General features: G+C 46.3%; 1 protein-coding gene across 12 annotated transcripts in view; it reads left to right on the top strand.

The window, feature by feature from the left end:
* Window positions 1-25,470, top strand: part of pcmtd1 (protein-L-isoaspartate (D-aspartate) O-methyltransferase domain containing 1) — a 101,091-nt gene that overhangs the window by 43,135 nt on the left and 32,486 nt on the right. For 9 of the 12 annotated variants that reach the window (XR_005462063.1, XM_038809328.1, XM_038809332.1 and 6 more), the window contains one exon: window positions 5,699-6,165. The exons of the other annotated variants lie outside the window; for them this stretch is intronic. Coding sequence is in view for 8 of the 9 variants with exons in the window: in XM_038809328.1 (XP_038665256.1) it covers window positions 5,859-6,165 (307 nt within the window). In the remaining variant the exon portion in view is untranslated. The remainder of the gene's footprint in view (window positions 1-5,698; window positions 6,166-25,470) is intronic. 12 annotated transcript variants of the gene reach the window in all.

The raw sequence follows: 25,470 nt of genomic DNA, 5'->3' as shown, positions 1-25,470 counted from the left end.
GATAGTTGAGATCTCAACACAGATGCTAATGGAACATATGCTGCCAATTTAGAACACCTGCGAGTTAGCCACATCCTCTGTCTTCTAGAATTGACTCAAAGATGATTACAATGAAGACCGTATTAGCGAATCAATATACCTGGATGCAACATTTATAGAAACAATAGGGAATAAAGTAAGGTATTAATTAGAGACAATGATCGATTTTTCTCATCTCAATACCCCACTGCGCCAATTTCTAGGGCACAATGATGATGAAAAATGGCTTAAGAACTGTCCCAGCAGTACATGATTCAATTTAAGTACAATAACAGGTGGGTGAGGAAATTTCTCTCTGGAGGAAAAAGTACACATTATAAATTTGTGTAACATTGTGTCGACCATTTGAACAGAAGTTGTGAATTTGGTGCAAGTGGAAATTTGATTCCAGGTGAAGACGGTAGGGGACCTTTTCCTTCCAGTACTTAGTGGATCATGTGACTGTGAGGTAGTAAGCATTTCTGTCAAGTGTTTTACTGCTTAGTGCAAGTTAGAAATATAGATTAATAGTTATAGCACAGTACGAGAACATCCAGTTCTGCAAGTGTAATTCAGCAATTCCCACTCATCTGCCCTTTTATCTGTAACCCTGCACTATTTACCCATTTTCCTTTTTGAAAACTAAATTGAATCTGCCACCACCATCCCATTGAGCACTGCATTACAGTTCCTAATCTAATTGAGGTGCATAAGATGCGAAAGGGGATTGACAGGATGAATGTAGAGTCAATATTTCCCCGTGTTGGACATTCTAGAACCAGAGGCCATAGTTTTGGGTGAAGAGGTGGCAGATTTGGGCAGCACGGTGGTGTAATGGTTAGCACTCCTGCCTCAGGGCGCCGAAGTCCCAGGTTCTATCCCGGCTCTGGGTCACTGTCCGTGTGGAGTTTGCACATTTTCCCTGTGCTTGCGTGGGTTTCGCCCCCACAACCCAAAGATGTGCAAATTAGAAGGATTGGCCATGCTAAATTTCCCCTTAATTGAAAAAAATAATTGGGTACTCTAAATATTAAAAAAAAAGGCAGCGGATTTGAAACCAAAATGAGGCGGAATTACTTCACTCGTGAATCTGTGGAATTCTTAACCATGGAGCGCAGTAGACGCTGGAACACGAAACAAATTTGAGAACATGAATAGTTTTTTAATTAGAAGTGACAATTAGAATTTTTCATTGCCTCTTTTTGGACTGCTCTCTAGCTTCCAGGCCAGGGGTCTCTCTTATGGGGGGCCTTCAGACATGGGGTCTTTCTTATGGGGGTCTTGCAGGCAACAATCTCCTTTCTGGTGGGGTGGGAAGGCCTATAACTGTTTGTGGGGGGGGGGGGGGGGTGAACGGTGACTCTCCAATGGACTTTGGGGGCAACTCACTGAAAGAGTTACCCCCTTTTCCCACCGCGAGGTCTATATTTGTCAAGACCTGCACCAATTCTTGCCCACGTGATTCGTGGGCCTGGAGAATATGGTACCCATCCCTTTAATAGGATGCAAATGGGTCTTAAATGACCCATTTGCATCCTCCTGCTGGCGCAGGGCATGATGCCAGTGGGGGGACTGATGCCAGTGGGGTCCTGGAGCATTGGAGTGGGATCAGTGCATTGGGAACTTTCCTGCAGGCGGTGGAGAATTTAGGCCCTTAACCACTTGCAACTTTTAAAGAAAAAAAAATACTTGTGTTTCCTTTGGCGTGTGTTGACAACAAACTAAAAAGCAGATTTAAGAAAAGTACACATGTTACAGAGTAGGTTATGTGTTCGGCATGCTGAATGTGGGAGTTTGTAGACAGCGAGACTATTCTGAGTGAGCACATTTGTAGATGATGTTTCCGTTTTGAGCCCCTTTGGCTGAGAGTCATTGAGTTGCAGTGTAATTTGAGGCTCTTGTAAGGGAGAGGAAGGCCGGATCAACACAGTTTTCTCAAGACTTTGGTCACACTTAGAATGATGAAGGTTTAGGTGTGGATGTGACATAATCAGGCAAAACAGGGTAAGATAGAGACCGAGGATGCACCGAAACTGATTCTGTTCAACTGGTACAATGTATTTTATATCTGTGAAGATAAAATCAAAACGTCTGTTGACAAAATGACCTGATACACACCATGGCACCTTGAAGCAGGAGGCTGTCCAAACTGTTGCACGTTTTACTTGAGTGCAATTCGCGTTTATTGGAGTGTATTAACACGCCTCCGTTTAAAGGCCGTGCTTAACACTGCTAGGCTCTGTATGTGTATTTTCAGCTCGGGAGTCGCCAGGTGTCGTATAAACACCTCACAAATATTCCAAGGTCAGGTTCAAAGTAATAAAACTATACACCGGTTAGTAAATTCCAAACGATTAGTATTTATTATTACAAATATAATAAATACGCATGCACACGCTAAGGGACTAAGCTACAACTAAACTAAGCGATCAGAATACTTAACTAAACAGGAACAGGCAAGGTCAGGGAGCGAGGCCTTCGTTTCGATCTTGGTCTGTAACCTTCAGAGAGTGTGCTGGTCGCTGGGGGTCTAGTGGGGCTGGTTCGCGTAGCGAGCGTCGTATTGTCACTTACGGTTCGGCGGCTGGTGCTCAACGGCTGGAGTCAGGATACAAGTCGAAGTTCTGGGTCGAAGTCAAAGCCGGAGCACGAAAACAGACAGGACCATGTGTGGGGGTCTATCTTTATAGTGGGCCCCAATGTCCGTGCCTTTTTGGGGCGGGCTTTTACCTTCAGGTATCGATTGGATCAGCTCCCAATCGATATCTTTCGAATCCCCCAATGTGAGGGTCTCTCCTCGATGGAGGGGGCGGTCTCTTGTGGTGGATACCTTTGGTGCCGCTCTGTCTGGACATCCACTTAAAGTATCTATTCAAACCCAAATGTTGCCATTGTGTGTGCCCAGATCTGGATTGCCTCATTAATATGCAAAGCGTTTTGCTATTAACACCTTTGGTTGAGATCTTCCACCTGGCCAGAAACTAGTTTTGCTGCGTGCAAAATGCTAATCAGTCTTTGCAGACTGCTTGTCTTGGCTAAACTGCTTTTTCCCTGCAGTCTTAGCAGTTCTCCATCTTGTTAGCCCAGTGTCCATCTTAGGTGGCTACATTACGCAAGGGCCGAGGAACTGGGGAGAACAAGATGGGGACTGCAGTAGAACATGCAGTGCAGAAGGAGGCCATTCGGCCCATCGAGGCCACACCGACCCATGCCCTTCCACCCTATCCCCGTAACCCAATAACCACTCCTAATCTTTTTGGCCACTAAGGGCAATTTATCGCGGCCAATCCACCTAACCTGCACGTCTTTGGACTGTGGGAGGAAACCGGAGCACCTGGAGGAAACCCACGCAGGCACGGGGAGAACGTGCAGACTCCGCACAGACAGTGACCCAGGAGGGAATCGAACCCGAGACCCTGGCACTGTGAAGCCATAGTGCTAATCACTTGTGCTGTCATGCTGCCCTGTAGTTGTATGGAACTCTATAATTAGGGAAGGGACAGATAGCTTCCTTTTTGAGCATGATCAAGTGTCTCATGTGGCACATTGTTTGCCTGATACCAAGTGAATGAGGTTTGAATGGATATTCGAGAGGTAAGAGGAATATCCAGTCGTAGTGATCTATGTTAAAACCAACAACTTGGGGAAGAGTTTGGAAAACACCAGGAATTGGTAGGTAATCTCTGGATTATTAACCGTATTGGTGCAGGAAAGAACTTTATTGTCAGGATGATCTCTAGTCTGGGATTAGAGTCCTGGTGGAGGAGATGACTGTTGTGGTCACAGGGGCTATAAATAAGTAAACGGTGGTTTGGGGTGGGGGGGGGGGGAGAAAGGTTAGATGGCACAGTGTTAGGCTCGGGTGAAAAGGGTAGTGTTAATAATTCAAACACAAACGAAAGGGAGGAGAGTCAAATAACCAACATTGCGCTTTGGGCACCATAGGTAAAAGAAAAAGATGCGAACTGATTAAACCATGAAAGAATTAAGAAACACGTGAGAAAAACACTATAGCAGAAAGACTGGTTAGGCCAGGGTGTGTGGCCCAAATTAGCATTCTTTATGAAAACTCACACAACATAAGGAACAAATGGAATAAATAGCAGGTGCAAATTTAACTTGCAGGGTATGATGTGCTAGCCGTTACTAGGACATGGCTGCAAGGCAGCTAGTACAGGGTGCTGAATATACCAGCATTTGCCGACTGCAAGTGTAGGAAAAATGACAGAGGAGGAAGAGGAGGCTTAGTGATTAAAGATGAAATCACTTTAATGATGAGAGAAAATATAATGCGAAGTAAACAGGCAATGTAAATAGCTTTAAGAAAGAGAAAAGGATCTAAGGTTGTAATGCGGGTTGTGCATAGGCCTCCTGATATAACTTCAAAATTGTAGTTTGTATGATTTCTGAGATTAGAGAAGCATGCAACAAAGGCAGAGAATAGCTTTAATGAGGAATCTTAACTTGTATTTAGGGATAAGCAGACAAGCACATCAGCAAGGTGAATTTCAGTCATCCATGTAGACTGTTAATTATTGCTTTATTTGAACCTATGGATTTGGGAATTTATTTTTAATTGCCGTTTTAAGATTCTAACTAAAAAGTTAATTATGTTTTAATATGGTAAGTTGAAGCTACTTGATTTTTAAAAAATAGTACATTGGGTTGTTTCTTATATTTTCTGTACAAATTGCAGTTTTTTTTCTTCAGGAAAGATCCAAAAAAATCTATTTTTACAAGACTGACATTTCCAAGCCCACGAAGCATTAAAAGCAGTTAGAAAATGTTTCTCTTTCGAGCTTAAACCTGAAGAGGAAAAACTTTGTTGATTTATAAAAAAACCTTTATTCTTGAGATGCAAGTCTTCACTAGTGTTTTCTTTCGAAGTTAAGATTTGAAAGTGCTCTTTATCTCCCAACTGTATCTTGTTGCCAGCATCTGTAGATATGGCATCAGCTTCTATATGTATGCTGATGACAGCTTTATCTCCCTATTGCCTTCCCTGAACCCTGAGCTGTTTATATGCTGTCCGTTTGCACATTTAACACCCAGTTTTGGATTAGCCACAATTCCTTGCAGCTAAATTTTGGAAAGACAGAAGTAATCACATTCAGCCACCATATTGCCTTTCCACCAACATTCTGGTCACTGTTGCAGGCTGTCCACCACCTTAGTGTCCTATTCAAGAGCTAGGTGGGAGGCTGACCAATATCTGTTTCCACCTTTTATTTACCGCTGCCTGATTCTGTCCCCTACAGAACCAATGTGCTGTTGAAATGAACATGCATGTTTTAGTCACTTACAGGCTTGATGAATTAAGTGCTGCATTGACCAACAAATTTGCTGTGAAATATCACCCATGCTGCACCAAGCTCGCTTTGCATTTAAAATACTGTCTTTGTTGCTGGTTTACATTGCATCTTATTGCCCCACCTGCTCCTCTTGTTGCTGCACTTTATAAATCCTTCAGCTAAGGCTTGGTTATTCCCTTCATGTGCCCATCTGCCTTTTGGTCACAAATAGCCTAGAAGAGGTTTCAAGCAAAGATCTTGCAAACTCTAAGGGGCTGCTAAGAGGGAGTCCAGTTTGCTATGTTTTCAATATCCCTACTCCAATTACTGTAAATTGAATGCATTTTATTACATAGTTCATTTTCATGTACTGTAATTGTCTTTTGCAGGTTTCTACAGATTGTGTTGCAATACTGTGATGCTGTCCTAAGACCCCAATATCCAAGCTTGTGAAGTGCTATACTTGTCATCATCTTCACATGCATTATCTATTGCACTCAGTGTTCTAACATTTCGTGGGTCTGATCTGATTTCCCAACACAAGAAGTCATGGGTGGAGCTGTGAGTGCTGGTGAAGATAATGATGACTTAATTGACAACTTAAAAGAAGCCCAGTACATACGTACTGAAAGAGTGGAGCGAGCCTTTAGGGCCATCGATCGTGCAGATTATTATTTGGAGGGATATAGGGAAAATGCTTATAAGGACTTGGCTTGGAAGCATGGCAACATACATCTGTCAGCACCTTGTATCTACTCTGAAGTTATGGAAGCACTGAAACTTCAACCAGGATTGTCTTTCCTGAACCTTGGCAGTGGAACTGGCTATTTGAGTACAATGGTGGGCTTAATTTTAGGTAATTAAATTTTTATGTTTTTCAGGTTGAATTTTTGAACTTGAATTCAAAGTTGGCATTGTAAAGAGTTGCCCAGAAATGTCAAGGTGGTAAATCACTTATTTCAAAATCTATGCTAAAATATGTCACTCGTTTAATGATGTTGATCAGTATTATTATTTTTTAAATGGTGGTCGGCTTGACATTCCATGTTATGTTCTGCTCTGATGTGGAGATGCCGGCGTTGGACTGGGGTGAGCACAGTAAGAAGTCTTACAACACCAGGTTAAAATCCAACAGGATTGTTTCAAACACTAGCTTCGGAGCACTGCTCCTTCCTTGGGTGAACGAAGAGGTATGTTCCAGAAACATATATATAGACAAATCCAAAGATGCCAGACAATGCTTAGAATGTGAGCATTTGCAGGTAATTAAATCTTAACAGATCCAGAGATAGGGGTAACCCCAGGTTAAAGAGGTGTGAATTGTCTCAAGCCAGGAGAGTTGGTAGGATTTTGCAAACCCAGGCCAGATGGTGGGGGATGAATGTAGTGCGACATGAATCCCAAGCTAGTGTTTGAAACAAACCTGTTGGACTTTAACCTGGTGTTGTAAGACTTCTTACTATGTTCTGCTCTGTCAGAGCACTAGACTTTACTGACCTAAAGCTAAAAGTGCTGATCACGTCCCAGTCCACACCTGTATAGGTGTCTGCTCAGCTGCAGGTTTTGTGGTTGTCATCATCAGATGGGGGCCTAATACATTTCTTTCTTTAATGCTTCTGTAAAGAGAAAGGGGACAATAAAGCATCAATGGAATTCTTTTTCTTTTGATTTGACGTTCTTGGCAATTTTCTACGACTAAGTTGGGAACTTGTTTAACCTGCTGGTGTATTGGATGAAATTTCTACGAGGTACTGGAACACTGCCCTCTTCCAACCTTGCAATTGTGCTCCCACAGCGCTCCATCGAAATTCTGGGGACAGTGTATTCTTCTGCAGATAAAAATTTAAGTATTTGAAAAAGCCTTCACTTGAAAGGGGGTTTGGGGGAATTTTAAAATGAATCTGTGAAAACTGTTTTTCCACATTTTTGATCACTTGCTCCAAAATGGAATGGGCTCCCGAGGGAGATGGTGGAAGCATGTGGTCTACTTTCCAATATAAATTAGAAGGCCCTCTTTCAGAAGATATTATTTTAGGATGCTATGTGTGATCAATTGCAAGTCTAATTATATGGTTAGTCTCACATTCTTGGGAGGAATTGGTAACTTTGGACCTCTGGTTCCCAAAGTTTTCCACCACAGGGAGTTTCCTTGCTTCATTGCTGGGTTTTGTAGGATGATTAATTGCTATGATTAGACATTGACTACTATTACTATCTGATCTTAAAGGACCTCTTTGTCTTGTAATTTATGTGCAAAGGTTGTGCAATAATCTACAGGTGTTCACTGTACAAAAAACTGAGGTCATGCACTAAGTAAGTTTCATAGTACTCCGTAACCCATACACTGATGGTCCTACATGGCTTTTATAGATTTTATATGAAGGTCAAGATATTGGTTACCATAATTTCATATTGCTAAACAGCTAAGATGTCAACTAATTAAACCTGGGCAGAATTTGCCCTTGAATATAATTTGGATTTTCTTTTTAACTTGTCTCTCAAATTCTTTCAGATTTTTTGATTCTTTTTGAGCCAGTGCAGACACGATGGACTGAATAGCTTGCACCTTAACTTCTATGTTGCCGTTGAACAGAGTAGCTTGCAGAGGGCAGCTAAGAGTCAACCATGTTGTAACTCTGGAGTCACATGTAGGCCAGACAGTGAAGGATGGCAGATTTCCTTCCCTAAAGAACATCAGTGAATCCGATGTTTATTTCATGATACCATTTCTGAGACTAGATTCAAATTCCAGATTTTCAAAGACATAATTGAGTTCAAATTCCACCAGTTGATGTAGTGAGATTTGAACCATGTATTCAGAGCATTAGAAAAAATGATCCCATCCACACAATTTGGAATGGAATCCATGAATGCCGCTGTCTTCCTCTGTAATTACAGATCTGTGGAGTCCCATGTCACAGTAACTGTGCAAGTCTTCTAAGATATTTAAACCCAGCAGGGGAAAGAAGATTTGCAACTAAATAACATTGAAATAAAAGCAGAAAGTGTTGGAACTGATCAGGTCAGGCAGCATCTGTTGCTTTTGTAAGAGTAACGTTCTCCTGATTTTAAAAAGTAGTGTCACGTTTCATTTCACTCACCTGGGATTCTGACTTGAATATGTTTTAATGCGAATTAATTGCATTTTCATAGCTTAGACAATTAGATATTGGGCTACTTTTCTATATTTTGTTCCACTTTGATGGCACAAGAAGTTCATTATTCAAAAATATTATTTTCAACATAAAGTTAATTACATTTTGAAATGGGTAGTTACAAAATGTGTGAAGTTGGTAGCATAACAGCAATAACTGGTCATTAACAGGACCAATAATGTTGCAATGGCTAAGGTTTTATATCATCATGATATTTCAAGTGCCGCAAAATTGTGCTTCTGAAATCTAAATTGTTTTCACATCTTGCCTAAAATCTACAATCATGCTGTACCTGCCAACAATTTTCCGAATAAGGAGCATGAGTAGGCCATTCAGCCCCTCGAGCTTGCTCTGTCATTTAATAAGACCATGGCTGATCTGTTAGTAACCTTTACTATCACCCCCTTGCTTACCAAGAATCTATCCACCTCGGTCTTAAAAATATTCAAATAGTCTGCTTTACAGAGAGTTACAAAGATTCATGACCCTCCTTTTAATTTTTTTTGTTTTTTAAAAGATAAATTGAGTATCAATTTTTTCCAATTAAGGAACAATTTAGCGTGGCCAATCCACCTAGCCTGCACATCTTTGGATTGTGGGGGCGAAACCCATACAAACACGGAGAGAATGTACAATCTCCAGATGGACAGTGACCCAGAACCGGGATTGAACCTGAGACCTCGGTGTTGTGAGGCAGCAATGCTAACCACTGCGCCGCCGTGCTGCCCTTGATTCACGACCCTCCTGATTGAGAAAGATTTCACCTAGTCTCCGTTTAAATGGGTGACCCCTTATTTTTTTAACAATGACCCCTAGCTCTATTCTCTCACAAGGAGAAGCATCCTCTCCACATCCACCTTGCCGTGACCACTTGGGTTCTTGTATTTTTCAATCAAGTTGTCTCTTATTCTTCTATACTCCAGTGGCTAGCCTATCTAGCCTTTCCTCATAAGACAGCTCACCTATTCCAGCTATTAGTCTGATAAATCTTCTCTGAACTGCTCCCAATGTATATCTTTCCTTAAATAAGGTAGTCAATATTGTACACAGTACTCTAAATGTGGTCTTACTCGTGCCCTGTACAACTGAAACATAACCTCCTTACTTTTCTACTCTATTCCCCTTCCAATAAATTATATTCTATTAGCTTTCCTAATTACTTATTGTACCTTTACACTAGTCTTTTGTGATTTGTGCACTTGGACAGCTAGATTCCTGTGCATCTCAGAACTCTGCAATCTCTCACTATTTAGATAATATGTTTTTTTAATTCTTGCCAAAATGGACAATTTCACCGTTGGATGGTTTAGCACAGTGGGCTAAACAGCTGCCTTGCAATGCAGAACAAAGCCAGCAGCGCAGGGTTCAATTCCCATACCGGCCTCCCTGAACAGGCACCAGAATGTGGGGACTAGGGGCTTTCCACAGTAACTTCATTGAAGCCTACTTCTGACAATAAGCAATTATTTATTTATTTATTTTTTATTTTTCCATGTTATGCACCACTTGTCAGATCTTTGACTCACTTAACCTGCCTATACCTTTTTGTAGTTGTTGTATGCCCTCTTCACAACTTGTTTTGCTATCTTCTATGTGTCATCAACACATTTGGCAAACATCCCTTCAATCCCTACATCCAAGTCATTTATATAAATTGTAAATAGCTGAAGTCCCAGCATTGATCCCTGAAGCACACCACACCATTTTGCCAGCCTGAAAAAGAGCCATTTATGGATACTCTTTGCTCCCTTTTATCCAGCCAATCTTCTATTCATGCAAATATGTTATCCTCATCATGTGAGCTTTTATTTTCTGCAATAACCCTTGATGTGGCATTTTATCAATTGTCATCTGGAAATCAGTATATCCACTGGTTCCCCTTTATGCACAGCACAGATTGCAACCTCAGAAATCCAATACATTGGTCAAACATGACTTCCCTTTCACAGAATCATGTTGATTCTGCCTGATTACTTTGACCTTATCCAAGTGCCCTGCTCCAACTTATTTTACTAATAGCTTCTTGCATTTCTCTAAGACAGATGTTAGTCTAACTGGCTTACTGTTTTACACTTTCTGTCTCCCTCCCTTTTTGAATATTGGAGTTACATTTGCTGTATTCCAATCTAATGGGAGCTTCCTCGTATCTGGCGAGTTTGAAAAAATTAAAACTAAACTTAATCCTGTTTTAATGAGGCTTTCAAAATGGATGACCAACACTGACCACTGATTTTCACCTCCATAACATGGCTAAACTTCACCCCGTCTCAGCTTATTGATGCTGAAACAATCTTCCATGCCTTCATTTTATCTATACTCAACTATTCCAATGTCCCCCTGGCTGGTCTCCCACATTGTACCCTCTTAACTTGAGGCCACCCGAAACTCTGCCTGTGTCTGAATTTACAGCAAGTCCTGTTCCCCTATTATCCCTATGCTCGGTAATTATTGGCTCCTGGTCAATCAATTACTTACTTTTAAAATTCTTGCCGTTGTTTTCAAATCTCTACATGGCCTTGCCCTACGCCTCTGTGTAAACACCTCCAAATCCGCAACCCTCTGAGGTATCTACACTACTCTAACTCTGTGCATTCCAAATTATAATTGTTATACCATTGGCGGCCATGCCTAGCTCTGGAATTGCCTTCCTACACTCCTGTGCCTTGTTTTCCTTCTTTAAGATCCTTCTTAAGACATACTGTTGTAACTTAGCTTTTGGTCATCTTATAATGCTCCTGTGAACCACCATGGAATGTTCTATATTTAAAGGCACAATATAAATATAAATTATCGTTGACCAAATAAAAAATGAAAGCTCATTAATGGCTTGTATTAAAGTTTATAATTAAGTACAAATACTATGTTCCCAATAACTAAATTCCAAACAAATTATTTGTTCCTCATGGGCTGGACCTATTCTGTTTGCTTGAAACCTTAGCACTTGGGAACTGTTAACTCTTTTTGGGTAAATTCTGTTTTGCAACATCTTTTGATATCGAAATTTGTATTATAAATTAAGCTAGATAAGAAAATACACAAAACCATGCAAAATTAATTTCTACAAAAATTGCGGTCTGTAACTGAAGATATTGATTGCACGTGGAGATGGCGTAGATTGCTTCAGAATCGACTTGTACGTATCACAAAAACCTTGCATTCTTTTAAAATAAGATTGCCTGAAACAATCGGTCATTACGCAATTCTCTCATTGTAAGTTTTTCTTGTAACCTCTGAAGTAAGCCTCTTTTTTTTAAACAAATTACTTGTATATCACAGAGGTGTAAATGTAATTTCCCTGTATTTGCTGATGGTTTTAAAACCTGTAGGGTAGGGTTATCCCATAAACTTTGCATTTAATTATGAATTTTTGAGTTGTAAGCTTATCAATGTTTGATTGTCCGGTTAATCCAGTCCTTTATTGATTTGAAGATTTCAGAGTAGCTGAATGTTGTAATTTATACAAAAGATTGCTGGATGCTGTATTTCTCAGAACAAAAACTATATTTAACTCTTTTATGTGATGCAGAACGAAACTGGGCATTTAGGATTACTGCCAGGTTTATCCCTGTGCTAATTTCTTACCTTACCCACCTCCACCCACTAAATGAGTGAGTTGTTTCAAGTCCTAGTAGTTCTCAATTTTATTTAGTAGTGTCTACTGATAGCTTTTGCTGGTTAGAGCTGCATAGATGTTAATGAACTGGTAGTTCTAAGTGCAACAACTATTGACCTCCCAGTTTACTGTGATCTTTCTTTGGGTCTTCTATCTTTATTAATGTTCTGAGGAAGAGAACACACAGGGACAACTAAGGAATTGTTTTCAGATCCTTCTATGAATGCTTTTTTAAAAATCACCCAGCTAACTACTTCTGCATGGTTTGCATTCTGCACCAATGGTTTCTGATGGCACTATAAAGCCCTAGAATGTTCATACCACAGTGTGGTTTGTAATATCACCCGGATTGTGATGATGTAGAATATCAGTATACTGACAGCACATTTTAGGTACTTTGTTGAATTGGTGGGAGTTATTCAGTAATGATCGTCTGCACCACAGTTGTCTCCTGTACAATGTAATTTGAAATAATTTGTGCATGGAGGCAAGACTAGTTGCGTTCAACATGTTTGATGATGTGGGATTGGTGGTCAAATCTTCTTGTGCTGATGGAGGCAGCAGCAACTCACTGGGAATCAGCAGAGCTCTAACTCGGGTAGTTGATCCTGAAGTAGCTTGATTACCTTTTTTTATTGACAAAATCTGCAGCTGTTTTCTCTCCAAGGATTTTAAGGTTGTTAAAAATAAGTGTAATCTTGACCTGGGAAAGGATGTTGATAAAGACCTTCACCAAATAATCTGTGGACTTCTCTGTTTCTAAAAAAATTAGACTGTGTGCCTCTGATCTAGACTTGGAAGTGCTGGTCGCTTGCGCAGGATGTAAAAAAAAAGACCAAATCCACACAACTTGGAATGGATTCCATGAATACAGACGAACGAGAGTTTCACTCCACCACATTTGGACCAGCTAAGCGAATTCCTAAGTTTTCAACCCTTCATCTCCAGAAATTCATGTACAAGTCTGGTAGCACAGTGATTAGCACAGTTGCTTCACAACTCCATGGTCCCAGGTTCGATTCCCGGCTGGGTCACTGTCTGTGCGGAGCCTGCACGTTCTCCCCGTGTCTACGTTTCCTCCCACAGCCCAAAGACGTGCAGTTTAGGTGGATTGGCTATGCTAAATTGCCCTTAATGTCCAAAAGGATTAGGTGGGGTTACTGGGTAACGGGGATAGGTTGGAAGTGTGGGCTTAAGTGGGGTGCTCTTTCCAAGGGCTGGTACAGACTCGATGGGCCAAATGGCCTCCTTCTGTACTGTAAGTTCTATGATTCGAAGTTCCACACAATGTTGCCAAAATTCTGTGATTCAAAAGAAATATACAAAATCTAGTGGTGTCTGGACAGAGTAGATGGGGGATAAACTGTTCCTGTGAGAGAAGGATAGTGAACAAGAGAGCAAAGATTGAAGGTAATTGACAAAAGACGAAATGGAGTCATGAAGAGAGATTTCACATGAGAGTAGTTAGGATCTGGAATGCACTGCCTGAGTTTGTGATGGAGGCAGGTTCAATCGATGCATTTGGGAGTGAATTGGATTGTTATCTGAAAAAGGAGAATGTAGGGCTACCAGGTAAATTGCTCCCTTGGAGAGCCAGCCAAATTGCCGCCTTCTGTGCTGTGTAACTATTCTATCGTTCCACAAAATACCAGAGGAACAAAGTCATTTTAATTCAACCGTACTTCAGTACTACAGTCCTGTTCTTTCAGTCGTCTTCTACCTTCGCTGACCGTAACCATGTATAATCAAATTTTCAATCCTGTCAGCACAAACAGCCAATGTAAGTACAGGTATGATTTCTAAAATGCCAGTCATTAAAAAGAAATTGCTCCCAGTCACCAGTCATGCCTAGAATTAAATTGAAAGTACAGCACAGAAGACTGGAATATACCAGTGATTATGCCCACGCAAACCTCCTACCGCCTGTCTTCATCAGACTTCAGCAGAATATCCACCTGTTTCTTTTCCACTCGTGTTTATACATCTTGAATGGATCCAAGCAATTTACCTCAATTGCCCTTTGGGCAAACCTCTTCCTGCCCAACCAAATCTTTTCACAATCTTAAAGACACGTTAGGCACCCTTCACTCAGCCTTTCAGAGAACCCCCCCCCCAGTTTATTTAATCTTTCCTGATAGTTATAATCTCCCAATTGTTTGAATAGTTATGAACAGGTATAATCTCTCAGTACCCTAAATTTGCATCTAGTTAAAGGTTGCCATTAAAACTAGCCCAACCAGTTCTCGCCAACAAACGCCGGTAACTATATTAAAAATTAGTCTTTACCTTCTAAAATTCAGGTCAAACCTCCTGTATTTGTGCAACATTGGTTTTTTTTTGCAAATTGATTTAAGTTCCATTTTTGTGGGATGGTTGGCTTGCCGAGTTGTTCAATAGCTTGCTATGGGTGTGTGGGTGTCCATATTTGCTGAGAGCTATAAAGTGATATTTAAGTGGTCCTTCTGTAATCATTTGTGTCTCGTGTGGGAGGCAGGTGAAAGGAATGTTAATGCAGGAAAGCGTGGTGCATATGATTCTTATTCAGCCATATACTTGCCAGACAGCTGAAATGAAATGAAAATCGCTCATTGTCACAAGTAGGCTTCAAATGAAGTTCTGGGAAAAGCCCCTAGTCGCCACATTCTGGCACCTGTTTGGGGAGGCTGGTACGGGAATTGAACCGTGCTGCTGGCCTGCCTTGGTCTGCTTTAAAAATCAGCTATTTAGCCCTGTGCTAAATCAGCCCCTGGCTATTTGATACACCAGCTATTTGATATAAAGATAATTTTCTCTCGGGTTAAAAAGAGGATATTTGCTAATCCACATTGCTGCTCTGCCGTTTTTATGTGATTTGGGAGGCAAGCTACTGTGGCCCATCCAGTCCTTTGCGGGATTTGTAACTAGTTAGAGCTGCTTGTATTACTGGTATTTTACTCATAGGTGAGCATATTTCAGGAGTGGCATTTGCTTTTGTTAGGAATTCTATTATGGTTCTGCCCGGAATATGAGGAGCAGTGTATTGAGTTGTATTGATCTGTTGATCAGATATTTTGAGTTCGCAGGCCAGCACTGCTGGAGATATTTCAGGTACTGTGGGTAGAAGGATTAACAATGCAGAAAGCAAAAAGACTGACTTTTGTTAGCTTGTGTCGTGACTGAAATGAGGTTGAGACACTTTCTTGTGCATGGAGGCCTCCTGCTTGAGATTGGTGTGTCTTCTGCTTCTTATGTTTTTTGTGTGTCATGTGAGGAGTTAATTTAAAGCACAAATTGACATTCAATCATTGAATCATAGAATTTATAGTGCAGAAGGAGAAATTCTCCGTCCACCGCTGCCGGAATCACGAAACGCGATTGGGCGGAGAATTGCACGTGAGGTGAAAATTGTAGCTTGCGCAAGGTGCCTGCCGGAGTGCCATTAACGGGCCCGATTCCTTCTTCTCTGAAGCAGTCGCGATACTCTGCCAGGAGGATTTGCTGATGGCGAGATTCACTTGTGGTTTTAAAAACATGGAAATGCACCATGGCTGTTGAGAGAGAGAGAGAGAGAGAGAGAGAGAGAGAGAGGGGGGGAGGGGGGGAGGGGGGGGGGGGTGTAGGACATGTGGGTTGCCAGTCCTGCTACTGGTTGGCTGCCCCCCCCCCCGCCCCGGGACCGGGGCGTCCCGGCGCGGACCGCTATGGCCACAGAGTGCAAGACACTCCTCCAATCCCCAGCACCGGACACCACCTGCCGGCGGAGCATCACGTGGCCCATCCAAGGAGCATGCCCACAGTAGACCCTACAGGAGGGTGCCGGATGGGGGCTGTGGAGCATACCGCTGGAATGGGTAGGACCAGCCACTGGTACCACTGTTGGCAGCCCTGGGGGATCCACTGAGGCTGTACGATCAGGAGCTGCTTGGGGAGGAGCCTGCAGTGGCGGAGCTTATTGTTGAGGAGCAAGAGCCCGTCGGCAAGGATGGATAGCCGGCTGCCCAACAAACCGAGGAGGAAGTGGGAAAGTGGCGCCGCATCAGGCCTCGTGTACCAGCAGCGGATGTCATTCGCGGACCTGCCGTGCTGGGCATGCCGTCGAAGACTTTGGCTGAGCAGGGGGACAGTGCGACATACCTGCCGGATGAAAGCGCACCTGGAACTGTGGGAATATGGGAGAGAAAAGCCGTTCCTGGTAGCCGACAAGGTAACGGTTGCCCTGAAACTTTACACTGTGGGGAGTCAAATGGGGACCTGTCCGGAATCTCTCCGAGCTCTGTGCACAGATGCATCCAAGCCATCATGGAAGCTATATATGTCTGCTCAGCACAATGTTTGTTAATTTGGGCATTCTGAATATATCAGCTTCATTGTGGACTGAGCCCACCAGGCTGCCCGGGCAGTGGGATTCACCACCATTGCTGGAATGCCCCAGATACAGGATTGATTGACGGGATGCATGTCCCCCTACGAGCACGGGCCGGTCTTCACACTCCAAAAGTAGCATAGTATGCTGCCTTACTGCCCGAGGGCCCACTTCGATTCTGGCTTTGGGACTGTGTGGAATTTGCACATTCTCCTCGTGTCTACGTGTGTTTCCTGCAGGTGCTCCGGCATTCTCCCGCAGTCCAAAGATGTGTAGGTTAGATGGATGTTAAATTGCCTGTTAGGGTGGGATTACAGGGATAAGGCAGGGGATTGGGCCTAGATCGTGTGCTCGTTCGAAGGGTCTGTGAAGACTTGATGGGCTGGCCTCATTCTGCACTGTAGGGATTCTACGAGAAAGCGATTTCACTCGATGAATGTACAGCTGGTGTGTGACCATGAACTGCACATCAAGCTCAGTCTGCACCCGATACCCGGGCAGTGTGCACAATGCATTCATCTTGGCACACTCTATTGTTCTTGACAGCTTTGAGGAGTACCCCCGGGAAAGAGGTTGATTTCTGGTGACGGGTTATCTGTTGTAGTTGTAGCTGATGACATGGAGTCCACAGACTGATGAGGAGAACCATGTAGCGAACAGGGGTTTTATCAAGTGGTGTATCAGTGTCCTGAAGATGTGGTTCAGGTGCCTAGACTGCTCTGGAGGGACCCTCCTGTATAGCGCTGAGCCTCCCACATTGTGGTGGCCTGTTGCTTCCTCCACAACATCGCACAGCAGAGGGGCGCCGTCCTGGAGGAGGGGGATGCTCAAATCAACTCCAAGTTCACTAACTAGGGGGCCTGGACGATTCGACCACCCGTCCTAAACTCCCCTCCATGATTCCTACCTGCTGGGTTGGTATTAATAACGGGTCTGGTCCAGGGGATGGAAGATGATGATGACCCGCTCTGTGATGAGCTCTGGTGCTCCATAGCATTTCACAACATCTTCCTGAGTGATCCCTGCATGCGAGCTGGCCATTCCATCACAGTCCCACTGAACCTTTGGGGTGGCAAAGGTGGGGCCAGGGTGTGTGTTTGTGGGTTGTGGGGGGGGGGGGGGGAGGGAGAGAAGGTGGATGCTACAGCAGCACCCAATCAGCGTCCAGGGGCGTGATCGAATAGTGCGTCAGATGCTTAGACCACTCTGGAGGCCTGTGACCACCTCCACCATCTGCCCATCTTCTGCTGCCCCCTCTGCAGCCAACCCGGCCAGCCCATCCCACACATCCTCCTGAAATAGTACCAGAAGGTTGGAACTTCTGTGCACGGGTGTTTATTTTGCAAATAACATGTAAACTATAAAAGTTTGTGCCTGGCCCCTACGCAATCCTATGTACTGCACCCGTGCCAACTTAACTGGTGTCTTCCTTTCTGGCCTTGCGGTACCTAACGTTACGTCTAGGTGGATCCCCAGGCGGTACATCAGGGGTGGAGGCAGCCTGCTGGGAATCCTGCCCTGTGACATGGGTCCCTTTTTGGCAGGCGTCCTCTGGAGCAACCGGGCCTGCATGGGCCCTGGAGTTGTTCGGGTGTCCCAAGTGGTGTGGTAACATCCTGTTCTGCCCGTTAGCCATCGGATGCACCAGGGACAGGAGGAGTGGGGGTGCAGTGTCCAATGGGCTGTGGTGTCTGGCACCTTCCCTGCGAGAGTCACCGGCACGGGCCCCATCACCACCGCGTCCTTCGGGGTGCCAGTGGCCTTCAGGCTACTCTGTGGGATAGAGTGAACTGCTGGGGCTCCCCTGCCTCCTGGCGCTGCCCCATCTCTCGTCTTGACCAGGGTCTCCATGTTCGCAGCCATAGAGTACAGCGACTGGGCCACCTCCCTCCGGCACTGGTGAAGGTCAGCCAGTGCCTGGGCAATGCAGATGACACCCTCAGCCATAACCCTGGGCCAAACTCTGGAGTGCTGCTGCAATGTCCAGGTGGCCCTGGTACATAGCTGTGACAGGGCAGCCCTGCCCTATGCCTTGGCCACCGCCTACACAGATTCAGTCCCGGCGTCAACAGTTAGTTTCTGAAACAGAGGATCCCTCCTGTAGTATTTCAAGACTTTTTCCTTTGTGTTAAAGTAGGAAAAAATGGACTTCCGGTGGCGGCGATAATCGAGTGAGCCGCGCATTCGGCGGGCTCTCACTCCGGCGGGTCTTTAGGGGCTGATTCCCCGCGATAGCGGGACTGCGGAGCGGCGAAAAGGCGGCTGCGGGAGAGCGGGCTGCAGTGCATGGAACCGCGGGAGTCCAGGAAGCAGAGGAAGAGAGAGAGAAAGGGACAGAGGCAAGGAGCAGGGGAAGCTGACCTGAAACCTAACATGGCGGACACACGGACCTCGGACTCAGCATTCCAGCAGGCGCTGGAAAACATGCTACAGGTGATGAAAAGCAGTTTTGAGTCGCTGAAGCGAGACAACTTGGACCCACTTCAGAAGGCAGTGGATCAGCTGAATCAGAGGCTGGATGCGCAAGATGTAAAAGGAGCTGGGAGAGGCGGTGGAGGAGCAGGCGGATGCGCAGACAATTGCGGTGTTAGAAGTCGACGGGCTGAAGGAGCGGCAAAGAAGACTGCTGGACAGAGTGGAGGAGTTGGAGAATAGAGCCCGCAGGAATAATCTGACTATCATCGGCTTCCTGGAGGGGGCTGAGGGAGCTGATGCCGCAGCATTTCTGGCAGACCTGTTTATGCAGCTGATGGGGGCTGAAGCCTTTCCGCGACCGCCGGAGCTGGAGGGGGCATACAGAGTGCAGGCGAGGCAGGGGCCCAACCCGGCCGATGGTGATCAGGTTCCACAGGTTCGTGGACAAGGAGCGGGTGCTGCTATGGGCGAAGAGCGCCAGGAGCAGCACGTGGAATAACAGTGTTCTCCGTACCAGGACCTAAGCCAGGAGGTGGCTCGGCGGCGAGCAGCCTTTAAACAAGTCAAGGAGGTGCTGTTCAAGAAGCACATGAAGTTTGGTCTGCTGTTCCCGGCCTGTCTTTGGGTCACGCATCAGGGTCAACACCACTACTTCTCCGAGCCCGAAGAAGCGATGGACTTTGCGAGGGATTAGGGGCTGGTCCCGAAAAGAGATCCCACGGGTGTGAATTAGGACCCGAGAACTATCGTATGAAGGAACGCCGAATGTGCCTGGACCGCTGTTCAACGGTTTGCTGTGTTAAAGGTGCCATGCGGGACATTTGGGACTCTTCCCTTTGTTTTTGGTTGCTGGTTTTTTTTTTCTTTCTCTTTTTTCGTTTTTTTCCTTTTGGTGTGGATTTTTACTTTTTGTGGGGCTCGCTGAGTGCACTGGAGCCGGTATTGTAACTAAGGGTGGCCGGTCAGCGAGGGGGGTTAATGACGTGGGTTGGGGGTTTTTGTTTTATTGATGTTCATGCCTTCCTGTGCCAGTGAGTTTGCTCCAGCGGGTTGGAGAGGGGGATGGGGTGCCGGGGAGTGGGGATGAGGATGGGGAAACAATGGGAATGAGACAGGGGGGCGCCGGAGTGATGAGTCACCGGGCTAGCAGATTGGCTAGTCAAGGGAGTCAGGTGGGGGGGAGAATACAGCCAATGGGTGGCAGGGGTGAGGTTACCTGGGGATGTGGGGAGGGAGGGGGTTGTTCTGCTGACGTGGGGGGGATCTGAAGTAGGCAGTGGGAAGGAGGTCGAGGGTGGAGGCAGCCAAGAGGCGGGCCAAGAATTGCGCGACGCACGGGCGCGGGGGCCGGCCCGAGAAAGGCTATGGCTGACCGGCGTGGGGGTGGGTTGTGCCCCCCCCAACCAGGCTGATCACCTGGAATGTCAGGTGACTGAATGGGCCGGTTAAGAGAGCACGGGTGTTCGTGCACTTGCAGGCTCTGAAGGTGGACATAATTATGTTGCAGGAGACGCATCTGAAAGTGTCTCACCAGACTAGGCTAAGGAAGGGCTGGATTAGCCAGGACTTCCACTCTGACTTGGACTCGAAGTCCAGGGGGGTGGCAATCATGATCAACAAGCGGGTGCGATTTGAGGCGGAGGGCATAGCCGCAGACAGGGGGGGCAGATACCTGATGGTGAGGGGAGAAGAGTGATGCTGTTGAATAGATATGCCCCGAACTGGGACGACGTGGACTTTATTAAAAGAGTGCTGGGGAAGATCCCAGACCTGGACTATTGTAGGCTAATAATGGGGGGGGACTTTAACATGGTCCTTGACCCGGGTCTGGATCGGTCGTGTCCCAGAACGGGTAGACTCCCAGCAATGGCAAGGGAGCTGAAGGGGTTTATGGAGCAAATGGGGGCAGTGGACCCCTGGAGAGCCAGACAGCCGACGGGATGGGGCTACTCGTTTTACTCGCACGTCCATAAAGTATATTCTAGGATAGACTTCTTTGTCCTAAGCAGGGACTGTATAAGGGAGGTAAAGAACACGGAATATTTGGCAATCACTATCTCGGACCATGCCCCACACTGGCTAGACCTGCAGGTCGGAGGGGCAAATCACCAACGCCCACAATGGAGGCTAGACGTGGGACTGTTGTCTGAGGAGGGGATCTGTGAGAGGCTTCGGAGGTGTATGCAAAAGTACTTGCAGGTGAACGATACGGGGGAGGTCTCAGCGGTGACCCTGTGGGAGGTGCTGAAGGCAGTAGTGCGGGGTGAGTTGATCTCAATTGGAGCCCACAGGCCAAGGCGGACAGGACAGAGATGGACAGATTGGTTAGGGAAATGTGTCGGATAGACGAAGAACACGCGGAGTCCCCCGGGGAAGGATCTACTCGGGGAGAGGCAGAGACTACAGGCGGAACTGGGGGCGCTATCCACGAGCAGGGCCGTGGAACAGCTTAGGAAGGCGAGGGGTGTGGTGTACGAGCATGGGGAAAAGGCCAGCAGATTGTTGGCTGCAGCAACTCAGGAAGAGGGAGACGGCCAGGGAAATAAGTAGAGTGATGGATGGGGAGGGATGCAGAGTGGAGGACCCGGCAGGATTGAATAAGGTATTCCGGGACTTTTATAGCAAGCTGTACACTTTGGAGCCCCCGGAAGAGCCGGAGGAGATGAAAAGGTTTCTGGACAGGTTAACATTCCCAACAGTAGATGGGGGACGAGTGGATGGGCTGGGGGCCCCGGTTAGAGTGGAGGAGGTATTGGGGGGCCTAAAGGCCATGCAGTCGGGGAAAGTCCCCGGGGCCGGATGGATACCCAGTAGAGTTTTACAAGAAGTTCTGAGTTAGTGGGTCCGGTCTTGGCGAGGGTTTTTAATGAGGCAAGGGACAGAGGGACCCTGCCGCCGCCGATGTCGCAAGCCGCCATATCACTGATATTGAAGCGGGGTAAGGACCCGGAAGCGTGCGGGTCATACAGGCCAATCTCCCTGATCAATGTAGACGCCAAGCTCCTGGCAAAGGTTCTTTAGCGATTAGAATTGAGGACTGCGTACCGGAGGTGATTAGGGATGACCAAACTGGGTTCGTGAAAGGCAGGCAGCTGTCTGCCAACTTGAGAAGATTACTCAATGTGATAATGATGCCCCCGACAGGCGAGGAGGAGGAGGTAGTGGTGGCGATGGATGCCGAGAAGGCCTTCGACCGGGTGGAGTGGGGCTATCTATGGGAGGTGCTCGGACGGTTTGGTTTCGGGGAGGGACTGGTGAATTGGATCAGGCTATTGTATCAGGTCCCAAAGGCCAGCGTCAGGACAAACCAAGAAGTGTCAGAGTATTTTAGACTATACCGCGGGACCAGAGAGGGCTGTCCACTCCCCGCTGCTGTTTGCGCTGGTCATAGAGCCGCTGGTGATTGCGCTGAGAGCCGCAAAGGGATGGAAGGGGATGGTTAGGGGCGGGTTGGAACATAGGGTCTCTCTATGCGGACGGCCTGCTCCTGTACGTGTCGGTCCCATTGGCCGGGATGGAAAGTATACTGGAAACATTGAGGAAATTCGGCCAGTTTTCAGGGTACAAATTAAATATGGCCAAGAGTGAAATGTTTGTGGTGCAGGCAAGGGGTCAGGAGAACAGATTGAGAGGGCTACCATTTAGGCTGGTTGAGGAAAATTTCCGGTACTTGGGGATCCAGGTGGCGCGAGACTGGGGCAGGCTGCACAAGTTAAATTTGGCCAGGGTGGTGGAACAAATGAAGGGAGAGTTTCGGAGATGGGATGCACTCCCGCTGTCGCTGGCAGGGATGGTGCAGACTGTAAAGATGACAATCCTCCCTAGATTCCTGTTCATTTTTCAGTGCCTCCTGATCTTTATCCCACAGTCCTTCTTCAAACGGGTTAACCAGATGATCATGAGCTTTGTCGGGGCGGGAAGATCCCCGCGGGTGAAGAAGGCGATGCTTGAGAGGAGCTGCAGCGAGGGAGGGCTGGCATTGCCGAGTCTGATTAACTATTACTGGGCGGCTAACATCGCCATGATAAGGAAGTGGATGGTGGGTACGGGGTCTATCTGGGAGCGGATGGAGGCGGCCTCGTGCCAGGGGCACCAGCTTGGCAGCCCTGGTCACGGCTCCTCTACTGCTGCCGCCGGCCAGGTACTCCACCAGCCCGGTAATGGGGGCGGCCCTGCGGATATGGGGCCAGTGGAGGAGGCATGTAGGGGAGGTGGGGGCGTCTGTCTGGGCGCCAATCTGCGACAACCATCGGTTTGCCCCTGGGAGTATGGATGGGGGGTTTCGGGCATGGCGGCGAGTGGGTGTGGAGAGGGTGGGTGATATGTTCCTGGAGTGGAGCTTTGTGAGTCTGAGGAGCATGGAGGAGAAATTTGGTCTGGTATGGGGAAATTATTTCAGGTACCTACAGTTGCGGGACTTTGTCCGTAGACAGGTCCCATCCTTCCCACGCCTCCCGCCAATGGGGATCCAAGCCAGAATAGTCTCCAGAGGGGGAGGGGAGGGTAGAGTCTCTGATATTTATAAGGTGCTCATGAAGGGGGAAGGATCCCAGACGGAGGAACTGAAGCTCAAATGGGAGGAGGAACTGGGCGGGGAAATGGAGGACGGGCTGTGGGCAGAAGCCCTGAGTAGGGTAAATTCGACCGCAACATGTGCCAGGCTCGGCCTGATTCAGTTTAAGGTCGTTCACCGGGCCCACATGACGGTGGCTCGGATGAGCAAATTCTTTGGGGTAGAGGACAAATGCGCTAGGTGCGCAGGAGGACCAGCGAACCACGTACACATATTTTGGGCCTGTCCGATGCCGATGCTTAGGGGGTACTGGGAGGGATTTGCGGGGATCATGTCCCGGGTGCTAAAAACAAGGGTGGTGATGGGTCCAGGGGTGGCAATATTTGGGGTTTCGGAGGACCCGGGAGTCCAGGGTGAGAAAGAGGCCGATGTTTTGGCCTTTGTTTCGGCGACGAATACTATTGGCATGGAGGGACTCAAAGCCCCCGAAGACTGAGTTGTGGCTTTCGGACATGTCGAGTTTTCTGGGTATGGAAAAAATTAAGTTCGCCTTGAGGGGATCTGTACAGGGGTTCGCCCGAAGGTGGCAACCATTCATTGACTTCTTTGCGGGAGAGTGAGCGTCAGCAGGGGGGGGGGGGGGGGGGCTAGAGTAGAGTACGAGGGATAAATTGGCGGTTAGTGCCGATGGGAGAGGAGCGGGCTTGTGCAGTATGGTACAATTGAACTATTGATTGTACATGGATGTTTGCACATTTTTGCCTTTTTTGCTTTCTTTTTGTTGATGTCTGTAACTGTTTACAATGCCGAAAAACTACCTCAATAAAACTGTCAAAAAAAAAGTAGAACAAAATGCATGAGAATTCTGGGGTAACTAAAAGATCTGTGGGATGTGGTCAGTATGCATTTTATATTTGTCATTCGTTTGTCCAGCACGTCTTTCAAGTGCTTCCAAGTTTACAGGCTCAAGTTACATGCAGGGAATTAATTTATTGTGACTGAGCATATAACTCAAAGCTGGCTGTTTCATTTCTTTATACTATGATCATAACTGCTTTCAATGTTTGCCATTTGCTGTAAAACATTTTGACATATGCAGAAGTTATGCAATGCACCATAAAAATCCTGGACGGGGTTCTCCAGTCCGCCAGCCCTCTTTTTTTCCTGCCGCGCTCCACTGGCAGCGGGATTCTCTGTTCCCACAGCCGGCCAATGGGGTTTCCTTTTGTGACCACCTACGGCTTCGGGAAACTCACGGGTGTGGGTGCTCTGACGACAGACCGGAGGATCCTGCCGATTGAGAATTCCACTGCCTATCTTTCTTGCTTTTTTTTTTGTTGGGACTGAAGACATTGGCTCTGACAAGTATCAATTCACGTTTTCAGAAATAATGGCCCATAGCATCTGAGCTCAGCGGTAGTGGGGATACCCCAAACCCGGGAGATTCGCAGCTCTCCCTCCCTCGTCCTTGCACATCAGTCAGCTGGGAAGTTCAAACTCACGTTGGGCACTTGTTCTGCAATGAGAACCATCCAAAACTACATTAAAATTATAAACTTCAGATGGTTTCGATTATCTTGCAGTAATAAATGCCCAGAGAAAGTTAGCTTACACACTAACCATCTAAATGTGGCTGGGCCTTTAGCTGTTGTAAAGCAGATATGTTTAGTTCCTTACCTCTGACTCAGCTACCCTCTACGCAAAGCTTTTGGAACTGCTGCACTGAATCACCCGGACTGAGGTGCAGTTGCATTTCAGAGTAAGTAACTAAGAACAGAGTGACAATCTGACCTTGATTGCCACTCCACAGAAGTTACAGCTCAACAATAGACTAATTGTTGCCCATTTTAGGATATTTTTCACAAACATAATTGCAGCCACAGAACAGATTGTACTCTCTGATAAATGTCACTCCATATTTCAACTGTAATTGCACTCCAATTGTAATTTACAAAGCCGTCGTAAAAGGACCAAACAAAGAAAATAGACAGAAATAAAAATCAAAAGAATTTGAGCGACTGGATAATCACTGATGTGGATGTTCCCATTCCGCTTTCTCCCACTCACCACCAATTCCTTCCCCTCACTACCTTCGGGCTCCCCAAAACCCTCATAATTGGCTA

The sequence above is a fragment of the Scyliorhinus canicula genome, chromosome 10, assembly GCF_902713615.1.
Source record: "Scyliorhinus canicula chromosome 10, sScyCan1.1, whole genome shotgun sequence".
Taxonomy (NCBI): domain Eukaryota; kingdom Metazoa; phylum Chordata; class Chondrichthyes; order Carcharhiniformes; family Scyliorhinidae; genus Scyliorhinus; species Scyliorhinus canicula.
Note: the sequence above shows the minus strand (reverse complement) of the source record. Positions and strands in the feature narration are given on the sequence as shown.